The sequence below is a fragment of the Haliotis asinina genome, chromosome 14 (assembly GCF_037392515.1).
Source record: "Haliotis asinina isolate JCU_RB_2024 chromosome 14, JCU_Hal_asi_v2, whole genome shotgun sequence".
NCBI classification, from domain to species: Eukaryota; Metazoa; Mollusca; class Gastropoda; order Lepetellida; family Haliotidae; genus Haliotis; species Haliotis asinina.
In genome coordinates, this window is record NC_090293.1 from 43,882,564 (window position 1) to 43,895,899 (window position 13,336).

The following is a 13,336-nucleotide window of genomic DNA, read 5'->3' on the forward strand; positions in this document are numbered from 1 at the left end:
CTTGGGCATACTCACTGAGAGGAATTCTGTAGCGTCAGTATATATGTGAAATGTATTGCAGCTTTATGTGTGGATGACACGTGTTGTTTATCAGTGTTCCACCCACCCGAGTATGTAACAACCCACGGTCACGATAAGAGTATATGTTTGCTGATCATTCCGTCACGTCTGTCGATTATTTTCAGATCGATTTTGAAGTCTGAGGTCTCCTCTTTGGATGAAGCAATTTCAGGGATATCGTTCATGCACAACTGTCTGATTAAGTGGCTGTAGTTGCAGGGATTAGTGCTTCTGTGTCGTGTGGATTAGTGCTGGATTAGTACTATGCTCGACTACTGAGCTGTCGTGGGAATGATCCACTGGAGTTGGTCTTTATCGTGTGTTTGTGTGACTGTACGAAGCGATAATGCCGCGATATGGAAAAAGGAAGGACAGTGCTATAAGGGTAGGTAACATACAGCTATTCATGATTACCATAATATCATAATGATATTCATGATTTTGTTCTGTCACACATTACAGTATATCTGGAGTCAACTGGGTAAACCACGTCTGATAGACGTCAATCCAATACAAAATATATGTCTGAATACATCAATGTGAACTAAAAAGAATGGTGCTACATCTCTGTCTGTAGGACGAAACATGAAGTCCTTCATAAAGGCCCTTCAATTATCATTCTTGAGTGTATGGGACTTTTTCTAGTTTAATCAAATACTATATTTTTACACATACGGGGGCTTGAGGCATCGTTCCAAGGCCAGTAGACGAGTATTGATCCACATTTCTTCTACAGTGCCGTGGAAATTCAAAATGAATGACTCTATTTGTTCCTGGTCCTTTGGTATTTACAAGCAATTGTTCAGCATTAAGAAGTGTTACAGGTGATTAGGAACATCGACCTGTATTTGTATGCGATTGTTTATACAAACATATATGGTCTTCTTTGTTACTATTTCTGTAATTTTAAGAACAGCATGATAATGTTGATCTTCAACACAAGTGACCAGGAACATTATTGTTATTGTTGGCGAGATATTAGCATCATAATAATTCCTTTTGTTCCATACAAATGGCCAATTCAATGCCGAATCAGCATTTATTTAATGCTTTACATAATCTTAAAGAAATACGAAAAATGAAACTAGGTTTGATCAAACGCAACTAAAAACCAATCGTCTGATTCCACATAGCTTGTCTTTGTGAGCAAGCTCTATATTGATAATGAAAAATCAATACCGATGCTTTTCTTTCTGAAATGATGAACACAGTGCACAAGCACTATTACAGACTTGGGTGGTGGTACGATACCTTGAAATATTAATACACAGATAATGCCAGAGAAGCTTTATTTCTTGTCTAGTAAGCTGAGCTCCACCATTGATATTGCACAACCTTTCACCATCCAAGCTGCCTCCATCGCCTTGACTCTTGTCACTCATATTGATACTGATTAAAATGGATTATCCAGCATGTCTCATTATTATTTTACGAAACGAAACCATATCCACTTCCTTTGAAGTTGAAATGTGTGTACACAATACACATAAATTGTTAATACGATATATATTATATATGCACGTCTCCTTAACATAACTCCGTTTTTAAGTCAGTTACATGCCCTGTGACTATTCGGGTTAGAAATGCTTACCACTGCAGAGGGTAACATTTTCACTTTATGTTCCAGTTCGTTTTTACTTTAAAACGTCACCTGTTATCATAATTCAATAAATATTATAAACAAGACATGTATTTTATAATTCCTGAATCTTTAAGTAAATCCCGACAAAGCTTTTGTGAACGTTAATAGAAAGTATGTATCAAATTCCTTAAATCAGTGAACAGGATAATTAGATGTATCTGCTTTCGATAAAATGGGTTAATGCCTACTCAAGCAATATGATCACAGGTGGGAAATTTATTACGAAATTCCTATTTGCCCGGTGTTAGATCCTATATCAGTGCCATGCATAGGTGTACGTGGGTTGAGAGGTGGCAGCGAGTCGGCACTGAAGCGGTTCTCTGTATGGTAGCAATTTTATAACAGACATATTGACATGATGAATGCGGTGATGGCGAATGAGCGAGCTGGTTCTACGGTATTACTAACTATCACGTTCCTGTAGGCAGATAACCCTGTTTTGCCATGATTGATCTGTCGAGAACTATATCACAGAACAGCGTCTTCATAATCAGCTGAGAGGATTCAACAGCTTCTATAAGGCATTCATCATACAGCCTCTTACGATGTGTGACGCATGTGTTACTGAATTCGCGAATCTTGCGTAATTTTATTTAGATTGTGTCAGAAGAAAACGTGTAAATAAGGTCAGGCTGACCCAAGACGATGACGTAGAAAGCCGTCGCTGCTGTCTCATCTAACGCTTTGCTTGAGTTGTCGCTCTCAGTAGAGAAGAAAATGAGTCGTCTAGATCTGGAAGGCCACTGCGTTCTTGATGGCCAAATCACGTCAGAAGCCAGCAATTGTCAATGCGTCGTTGTGGGTCCGTGATGATGGTGTTCTTGACGTTGTTGTCTGAGTTAGAAACCGATTTAGAGAACAAACAATCCAAAACTTCGGTTAAGATCTATTTATCCCGAGTAGTATAAACACCACTATGTTTACTCTGTGGAACTCGTGTTCCATGAGTATGGTTAAGAAGGAGGGATGTGTTTCGAAAAATTCAGCCCATAGCCCAACATTGCAATTTAGGAATTGGCCAATGGCCAATACTTGAGTCGACAGTAAACCATTCCAGTGGTGAAATAGACCCTAAACAATCTACTGCTGCTCACAATACATTTGTCAACAGTTCAACTGATAATCTAATGCTGCCTCCAAGACACTTGTCAACATTCTATAATTGTAAGGTAGAAATGGTCACTAGATAATCTTCCGTTGCTCCCAAAGCTCTTGTCAGCAGTTCAATGGATAATCTACTGGTGCCCCCTCAAACTCTTGTCTATAGTCAACTATTCCAATATCGAAACTGAAGCCAGATAATCCAGTATTGTCCCCAATACTTTTGACAAAAAGTCAAACATTGAAACATATAAATAGATGATAAATAACCTAATTGTTAGTCCAAACACTTTTACCAACTATCAAACATGACAACGTAGAAATCAACAAAACAATCCGTATTTGCAGCAGAGTAAAGATAATGTGCTTGACCGAAGATTTGTGTTGAAAATCAAGAAAAATAAAGAAACACGTTCACTAAGTTTAGCACCAGAACTTGAACATGCCAGTGTTTGAGATAAAATATTTATGTAGGAAAATGTTATGCCACCTTACCGGCGTTCCATTCCGGTGTTATAATGAGGAGGTTCATTCTTTCCGCTCACCTTTGTACTGTCAGGGTACTTAATCCTTGAGAAATGTCTGAATTATTTACGAAATCAATGCTGCATACCCGATCAACATTATTCAGGGTCGCTTACCACACATCGTGTGTGTTAATACAAAAATCATTGTGCAGACTACAAAAAGCTTGGAGCTTGGTAGGACTTGGATGAAAAAACAGAGCTAACCTCGGGCTGACTACGTATTGACAAGACAGGATATGAGAATGTGCATTTTGGATAAAAACAAGACTATAAATAGATCGGCGTGACGTCGGGTGACTATTTCTGTTCCCTTTGCGTCACTGACATCTGCAGGACAGTATCAAAGAAAAAATCATTTAGCTATGTCATATATAGCGCACTGAACCTATCTCTGTTGTTTTGAAGCGAAAGGTCTTTTTGTGTCAACCTATTCATTTCCGACAGATACAGTAATGGCACAATTAGTGTCTTTCTGTTGTGTGGACTGAAGATTGATGTGCTTAAGCGAACTCACCGTGACTCCTGTCTGACGATCTTCTGAAGCAACTGTCTAACATACGATGATGTCCATGTGGTTAATTACTCTGGCTCTAAATACATGAGTCCAGGCACATGTGAGCTTTTCTGTGGGGTTAAGGAGGCAGGCTCATGGTCCCATCTATCATAGCATGAAGTTGTCTGGACGAATGCTGTTCAGCTGAAACAACTTTACTGCAGTACCATGCTTGTAGTAATTACACATTGCTCACAGGGCATTGCAGATCTTACATTCAGAACAGCCAAATACCATTTATTTTTATGACAGATCATATTATCATGACCCTGCTTAGTTAAAACTGGCCTTCTATAGGATACTGATGAGGTCAGGTGGTCAGACTCTCTGATTTGCTTGATGCAGGCCATCGTATCCCATTTGCGAAGAGCGATGACCATGACGTCAGTCACCGGATGGTTTGGTCCAGACTCAGTTACAAACCACCTTCATGTAGGTTGAGTATTGCTTGAATGCGACGCTCTACAACAAGCAGTCATATGACATTAGTTGTATTTCACTGCCAAAGTACCACCAATATCTGATATAGGACGGATTCCTATTCTTCTATTAGAAATTTACAATAATTATTTACAAAAATTACTTATTTTACAACAATCATTGATTTACTTTACAGCAATCACTGACTTATTGTACAGCAATGGCTGACTTATTTGCAACAATGACATATTCTACATCAATGACTTATTTTACATCAATGTCGTATTTTAAAAAGAGGTTCTTCATGTGGTTGGTGAAAAGATTGAGATGTTATAGGAATGCTCATATCATGACTAGAAAACTAATGATTGATAGAGTGAGCATCGATCAATAACAGTGAAACACGTAGCAGACGAGTAACACTAGTCAAAGCATAATCCACAATCCTATTTCCACTTCGATGTGTTTGAAGTTGGACAAACATTAAAAACAAGGGAGGAAAATTGATGAATTAGATGTGAAAAATGTGAATTTATGGACCTTGAAACATGTCAGTAAAATGGATAAAAACCTCCAAATGATTACCATATAACAGACTTATAAATACAAAATGGCTCCTGGGTACCTCTTCGAATCCATTTTCTTCATTAACACCAATACGGTGAACGTGTCAGTAGTAACTACATTTTATAGTATCGTGTGTAGCAATCGCCAAACCTCTGCCTAAAACAAAAAATATCATAACAGAAACTCTGTTTATGACATCCGGGGAAGTGATATTCATATCGTTCAGAATTAATGCTGCAATTTAACGCCTCTGGCCTATGGAACCTGTATATTATAGATATTCCGGGACTACACGAAGACATTTGTGCATGTTCCATTGCAATCTTCTTGTATTTTCACGGTAACACAGTCTCTCCTCTGTTGTGTTTATTACCATGTAATCTTGTGTTCCCTCTTCATCGTTTGCTCGCTCCCGTTATGTTAGACAGGTGATTAAGACGCTGGATGACAAGCAGTTATCAGCGCCATAGTGCCATGAGAAGCTACACAAACCAGCCGAGAAGCATCTTGGTGAGAAACATCAAGATAACTGGCATCACGATCTGTACAGTTGATCCATCTTGGAATCAGTACCATTAATTTACTCATTATATGATTGCTGTGAGCCCTGTCTTGTTTTAATGAAGTTGTTCATTACTTAAGGAATTTTACTTCACACTGAAGACTTCGTTCGACCCCGTAATGAGAAAGTTTATTTTTGACCCTTTTCGTCTTCAAAAGCTATGCTCATGCATACTGGTCGGTTTATTGGGTCATAATCTGACGCGCAGAGTTACGTCCCTTGGTCATGAAAGCAACCCGCGATTGTGGGTTCGGATCCTTATTCTCCTAGATTGCGTTTCTAGGTTTGATAGCGCCGAACTCGTGCTCGAAATCGTAACAAAAGAGGTAAATACCTAGGGTCTTCTTTTCTTCGGGCTCTCGTCAGAAAAAATGTTTAAACAAACCCATTTTGCTCACTTTGCTTAATGGCATGCGTAATAGCAACGGGGGATTAAGGAAGATCATATATGACCCCTTATTCAATAATCACTTTGCATTCGATATATTCCGAGACCTGTATACCAGGATCGTCATTTAAAGGATAATTTGAAAATGTGTTTTTAATTCTTGTCATTTATTTGACATTTCATTTCTTTGACGTTTCATTTCATTTCTCTCAGAGCTGTAAAGATGAAGGCTTCGAGCATAATTTAGCCAACATTGGCTAACTGTTAATATCACTGCTGAAGAGCTCCCAAACGTGATGACTATCAGCATTACCAGTATCTCTAGTTGCCATGGAGACGCTAAAAGGAACTTAATCTATTAGTAATAAGAGAAAATCAGGAGGCAACTAATATACAACTATAGTATCCATTTCAGTTCCATCATCCTTCCTCTGAGAAATATGCTGTAACCTATTTGATTATCTGGTTGTCGGGATATTTACATAAACGAGCAAGCGAAGTCAGGGGTGGAAGAAATTACTAGACATGGTCTAAAGTATGTTCACACTCTGGACTCGCAGTGGGATGATACAGAATATAATAAAGTGTTGGAGAATCGTAGAAAATTAGATTCATTGGGTACTGACGGAGTTGTTTAATATGCTTTTTCTGTTGTACATTTCATTTGATTTCATTTTAGTACATTCATGATTGATGTGTTAGTATTACAGCATTTGGGAAAAAGCATCGTATGAGTTCCGCCAATCAAAACAAGCAATTAAACGCTCTTTTTAGCATTTTTTTCAGTTGTATGGTTTCCTTTAATTACACAAGCAAACCAAAATGTTGATTTTCTAAGTGTATAGGCGCCTAGTATTATTGATTGTGATATTTGTGATTGTAATGTATGATTGTTGTGTGGTGCTGTAGTGCGTGTGAGTGAATGAGTTGTTGATCACTGGATTGTCTGGTCCAGACTAGATTCTTTACAGCCGCCACCATATAACTGCAATATTGCTTTGTGCGACGTGAAACTAAACTCAACCAGTCAGTGCGTTCTCTCATTCTCTCTCTGTACACATATGAATATTTGTTAGCGTGCGTGTGTCATTGAACTATTTTCGTTGTTGAAAAGTCACCTCTATCTTTTTCACAACTGGGCAAACATTAATAGCACCTCCCGTGAAATTAACGATATATCTATATTTACAACAACCTCCAACAAAAGCCAAAATGAAATATCCCCGCCCAAAACATTTTATAACTGAGAATGGGTTACCCGTGTCTTTTTCTCAATCTGACAAACGGTAAAAATGTGACACAGTATCTCATAAGTTAGTAATGCTCTCCAACACTATGTAGTGACGTTGAAGGACCAGCAACATCACCTGTTTCCTGCAGTACAGACCAAGTACAGACCAAGCTGCCAACTGTTATGCACGCATTCCGAAATCACAACAGACTCTAACGGTTAAATCAGAATAAAGTAAACGCGAGTGTTCCATTATCACGGTAATGTCATGATCAATCTCAGAACTCCTCTGGGCAATAAACAGTCTCCATATATCACCCGTCATACTGCACTCTCAGAGAACATGCCAAACACGACGGGTCTTATACACGAGCTCCTGGGTCTATCTTGACGTTTCATCACGCTCTGCAGTAACACCCTGCATTTCGATCAAGGCACAGAGTATCCAAACCAGAATAAAATATATGCTTGTGTAAAAGCCAATGGTCTATTTCCATTGTCCTCCTGGTCAAGTACCAAAGAACAAGACTGTTAAACGCAAGATGTTTACAAGTCTATTCTTGTCCAGCTCGTCTTGTAAGATGAGCACCTGTTTGGGTGTCTCCGATGCGGCTTTAATGACGATTGACTATTCTTCCCTCGCTGCACATGACCCGTTGTAGAAGTCGCTCCACACCATGTTGTCAAGGATGCCGTTCCTATCTCAAGGAATGAGTTGTCTAGACGAGATGCTCCAATTTCTCTATTGCTTTATACACAAGAGAAGTGGATCTCATTCCAGCCTTACCCGCTGACATGTTTCACCTTTGAGTGCATTTTCAATCATAATGGAAGCTTATTGGGTCGTTTTCCTGCTGATCGATCGATTTCAGATATATATCTTTAATACAGCGCTGTGTGGTCACTGCTTGTAAATTGTGCTTAACGTTAGTTGGTTCCGTCGGTTTTTGTGGGTTCTAAACCTCACACAATGACAGGGAAGGGAAGGAACGTTGAGATAGTCTTTGTATCGTTAAACCTGTAATATTGTTTTGGAGCATTATCCGATAGTCCCTATGATAGAAACGTCGAGAAAGTTAGAAGGTTTTTGTGAGTCTTGTTAGTTCTGTTCAATTCCTACTTTCCCACCCTGCCACGATATTGGTGTTGGCAGAGTAAGTGAGTCTTTTTTTAAACTATGTCCAGCAATATCACGGCGAGCGATACCAGAAATGAGCTCCACACTTTGCATCCGCCTGGCCGGCCGTCCCTGTTGTTGGTGGAAGCTGACTCAGATACAAGCATGTCTTAAATGCATTACTTTGCCCCATTCATTTGCTCAATGAAGATTCTATTTTCGTGTGAGTAAAATGAGGTTCGGGTAAAGGGCATGTGGTGACGTTTATAATTAGGATGGTAAATGAGGTTCGTTATAGAGATCTGTCACAGCAGTTTTAAAGACATGCCTGACAATAGATTGTTTACAGACGTACACGATTCCATGCCAACTGCCATTAGGGAGAGGGATGAATCATTAGAGGTATATAAGCGCGTTATATGACACGCTTCATTGATATAGGTGCTTTCATTGTTTCACAAAAACTTTGTAAGAACGCTTTGTCAAAACAGGTGAGTTGGGTTTTAATATTCCAGCAATATCACACGACGCAGTACACCAGAAATCGGTTTCAAACATTGTACCCTTGTCGGGGATCGAATCCGGGTCATTGGCGAAGATATATATAATTATATATATCCAAAGACACGAGTTTGACATTATATTTAGCATACAGGATCGCGCTTAATTTGCCATTCTTAAGTAAGGCCCCTCATGTATACAGATGTACGAACTTACAAATAAGAGTAATCAGCAAAGTTTGTTTAATTACATTCACCAGCTAACACAAAACGTTTTCGCAGGATTGTAGATTGGTAACGTTTTCACACAAGGTCGTCACAAGGTTAGTATTACGTCATTTCTGAAGTTGTCACAAGGTATTAACAACGTTGCATATTTACGTTTATGATACGTCAAGTTTTGGGCTCCTCGCAAAGTTTCTTACCACTTGTCACGACACAGCTTTCTGTAAAACGTTTCACGTGAGATGCCTTCTTCCCAGTGCAGCTGCACAGCTTCAGATGACACACGATCAAAAAAACATGTATATTGGCGAATCGACAACAAAGTGAATTCTCTTTCTTACAAACTGTTCACTACCGGGAAAACTCTTCAACCATTAACGTTAACTAGACCGTTAAGACAACGAAAAATACGTTAGCATTAAACAACTTTAACGTCTGGCAACGAAAAAATAAAGTAATACAACGTTAGCCAACAACGTTATGACATGGTAGTTGGGAGTATACAGAACAACGTTAGATGTATCAACAAAGGCATGACGTTGTGATAACGTGAAATTGTTAGCTGAGCCTCAAGGTCACCGTTCGGAAGGTAAAGTTTCATTATTGACGAAGTCCGAACAAACGCCAATTCACTGTATATTTGGTGCACACTTCATTAAATTGTGCAGATCGATGCTCATACTGTTGATCACTGGTGTGTCTGGTCCAGACTCGTTTATTTACAGACCGCCCCCTTATAGTTGGAATATTGCTGAGTGCGACATGGAACTAAAGTCACTCTCACTCATAAATCAACATCTTGAAATTGTCTGGGGTTTGTCAACAGAAACCTGAAGTAATACAGCAGCTACTGTCCATCGGATTCGGTGCCGTGAATCACGCTCATATTCACTTCAATGAAATGCAACAGTGCCAAAGTTCAAGAGACTCCCGTGCATAATCCTTTTGTCGAGATGTTTCTATGACAAGTTTTTTGCGTGTTGCAGAACATTTTTCCAATCAACATTTAAAACTAATTACTCGTCAAAGACTTTTTCCTTAAATGAGAATCCGGCATTGTAAATGTCACTAATGCATTTTCTGGAAGCACACCATATCGTGCTGTACAGTTTTGGAATTGTATTGATCGGTGTATCACATTTAATATCACGATTACCAGAAAGATGTAAATTAAGAAATAAATCCCTAAACATTAGGACTGCTCTTCACTTGAAATGCCCTTGACCTGGAGAAAATCTTCTGGAAATGCAAGCTGTTTACGCTTTTCTTATTGCAAGACGTTTGGATGACCTAATTAATAGCACATGCTCGTCGCTCTGGTTTGATTTCCCTTAAGAGTATAATGTATGAAACTGTATGTTTCGATCCTCGAGGTGGAATTCTTCTGAAAACAGCAATACGGGCGGTGAGGTGGTCCAGTGATTGAAGCGTTCGCTCGTCACGCCGATGACCCGGGCTCGATTCCCCACAATGTACAAAGTGTGAAGTCCATTTCTGGTATAACCCGCAGTGATGTAACTGGAATACTGCTAAAAGTGGCATAAAACTAAACTCACTCATTCATTCACCTTCGAGAGCATTTTCGTTACATTTGGAAATAACTGGCTATTCATGATCAGAATTCATGTTTGGTTTCCGACTTGTTCCGACAAGCATGCGCTTGGCTCAAAGACTACCGTTTCGGGTCCCCATGGTAGAACGTAGGCTTGAAATTCTTCTGCTGAAACACATTTCAAACGACGCAGTTGCTAGATCGTCAGGAGCAATGGTGAATGAATTTAGTTTTACGAAATGTGGAAATACTCCAGTAATATCAGGGCAGGGGACACCAAAAAACTGACTTCACCTGTGCCCATGTGCGGAATCAAACACATGCTGAATCAAACACATGTCCTCACTTTGACGAGCGAACGCATTACCCACTAGGCTACCCATCAGCCCCCATGAGAAACATATGCACCGAGGACAGCAGGTTTTCCCATACAATAAACACATCCTGCTCTACTCTTAAAACCGTCTCGCATATAACGGTGAAAGTTGAGATAGAGAATACAGCGTGGATGCTATAGTAGTCGATGGCATCAAGCATCGTGGGGATAGCGGACGCGTAATAGTGATTTCCTCTCACAGTTCTAGACAGACTTAACATAGGTGAAAAATTAAATGCCAAGTGCCTCTCATAAAACCTTCTCAACACTCGCAGCCCACACATATTCATTATATAGCTGCGTGTACGTATTTTAACAAGTGCACGTATACCAGAGGATAAATACGTGTATAGATACTGAACAGGAAAAAGAGAAACGCACCTCTGACTTTTTTCTCAGGTTTTTAAACAGAAGATAAAAACATTAAATTTTACTTTTGTGAGATTTCACTTTTTTTTAACTTTTGCTGTTTCTTCCGTTTCTTTTGCTGTCCTGTATATTTGCTTGTAAATCGTCACAACGATTAGCATGTACATCGTATGATTTAACTATGTTAAGCTTTTGCGTAAAATCAAGCCTTCCATGACAACGTAATTAAAGTCACCATGGTGACGCAGTTGTCATCATGAGAGCATCGCTCCCGAGTGAGTGAGTGAAGATGGTGCCCTCTGTCCAACTCAGGCTCTGCCTTTCTCGGATTGCTTAAAGTTTATAAACTGGGTTGAGCTTATGGTCCGAACTTCAGGCATCGATATAAGAAAGTTCTGTGTAACTCGGATTGATGGCTAATTGGGACTTCTTAGTCGGTCCCAAGTCGGCCCAATTTGGGACTGCTTAGTCGGTCTCAAGTCGGTCCTATTTGGGACTTCATAGTCGGTCCCAAGCCGGTCAGAATTAGACGGTGGGGACACCAGAATTGAGTTTCATCTAAAGCACCGGAACTGAAACAGGATCTTTGAAGTGACCAACCTATCCACCCGCTGTCCCTCGTTGTTTTTGTAATGGCCGTAAAGGTACAAATTGTATTGGCAGCACTGCATCATGGTAAAACCCACGACAGATGTCTTGTTGCAAGATTACAAAGGCATCTAGGACAGCAGCCTGAAAGCTTCTGAGCATAGTTACGATGGACCACGGGGGTGGAGTTTGTTGTTAATTAATTTTTAACTTAATCTTCTCCGCGGTCTGTCAAGGACGGAGTGCCTGGAGTACATTGGTGTAAAATGTTTTCGTCTATTAGTTTAAAAGCTCACCTACCGCAGAAAGGACGTCGTTGTAATAGGCGTCAAGTCTGCCTGTTTGTTTGTTTGTTGGCTTTGTGTTTGTTTTTTGTTTGTTGTATTTGTTTCTTTGTGTTTTGTTATTTTTAGGGTGTTTTTTTTTTTGCTTTGTTTTTTTTTTTTTTTTTTTTTTTTTTTTTTGGTTTTTTTTTTTTTTTTTTCCATTTATTTGTTTTCTTTTTTTGTTTGAAAGGTGGCATGCAGCCATGGCGACAACCGACGTCTTCTCTGGTTTATTTCCCTTTGTTTGGACACATATGTATATCTTGATATTCTCCTGCAGTTGTTTAAGGGAATCAATAGTCATACTGATAGTCAGACACCTTTGACACCTCACAACACCGAAGCCATCACATATGGAACATGCTTTCTCTTTCATTTAATAGGACACTTCTGCTGTTTTGACAGTCTGTTAGTCTTGCAGATCGAAGTGAACCTAAGATTCATCCATGATCACAAATCATACAAGATCAGGCGTCCTTATCAACACGAAGTGAATTATCAAGGGTGATGATGAACATGAACCTTTAGCGTTTCCGATCAGAAGTCAGGAATTATGCAATTGTTGAAACATTTGTCATGCCTATTTCATACTGAAATCTCCTCACCTTTGTGGAGAGATATCGATCAACCATAATCATATCACGTATTCTATCCTTAGTGGAGGCAGCTTAATGTCGTCCTGATCTTGAATCATCTTCAAGATTTTCTTCTCTTCCTCACGTGACCTCAACTGGCCAGAAGGAGCATCGTCTTCTGATGTTGGAACTCTGCCCGCATAGATGAATGTAGGTGTTCGCCCTTTTGATCGGTCTGAGATTTGTATGCGGTATTCAATTTTCATCTATATTCATCAACAGAGTTTACTGCAGCTGGTAACTTTGATGTATACAGAAATATGCTGCTGTGTGTATATGGTTCACTTTGGGTCTCTAAGCATGAAGCTTATTGTACTTAATTCAACCGAACTGTTACGAGCTTACTCACACTTTTCGCAGTTGACCCCAGAACATTTCAGCTACCCCAAGTACATATCTACAAACTGTTAGACATGCGCAGTATATAAACGTCGCGTTTGTTTGAGTTCCCACCTGTATAGGACGATTATAACGGAGTCAGACACATATGCGTGCACGGATACTTCATATATATTGTCAGAAGTTAACTATGCACTGTTCGTTTAATCTCATTTCTATCAGTATCCAGTTTAGTGGCACATCTGAGTAAGACCTCGG

At 39.5% G+C, this 13,336-nt stretch overlaps 1 protein-coding gene across 1 annotated transcript in view; it reads left to right on the forward strand.

The window, feature by feature from the left end:
* Positions 1 to 262: 262 nt before the first annotated feature.
* LOC137261703 (uncharacterized) overlaps positions 263 to 13,336 on the forward strand; it is a 131,951-nt gene continuing 118,877 nt past the window's right edge. Inside the window, exon 1 of the mRNA XM_067799484.1 lies at positions 263 to 445. Coding sequence (XP_067655585.1) covers positions 407 to 445 — 39 coding nt within the window. The 5' untranslated portion in view covers positions 263 to 406. The remainder of the gene's footprint in view (positions 446 to 13,336) is intronic.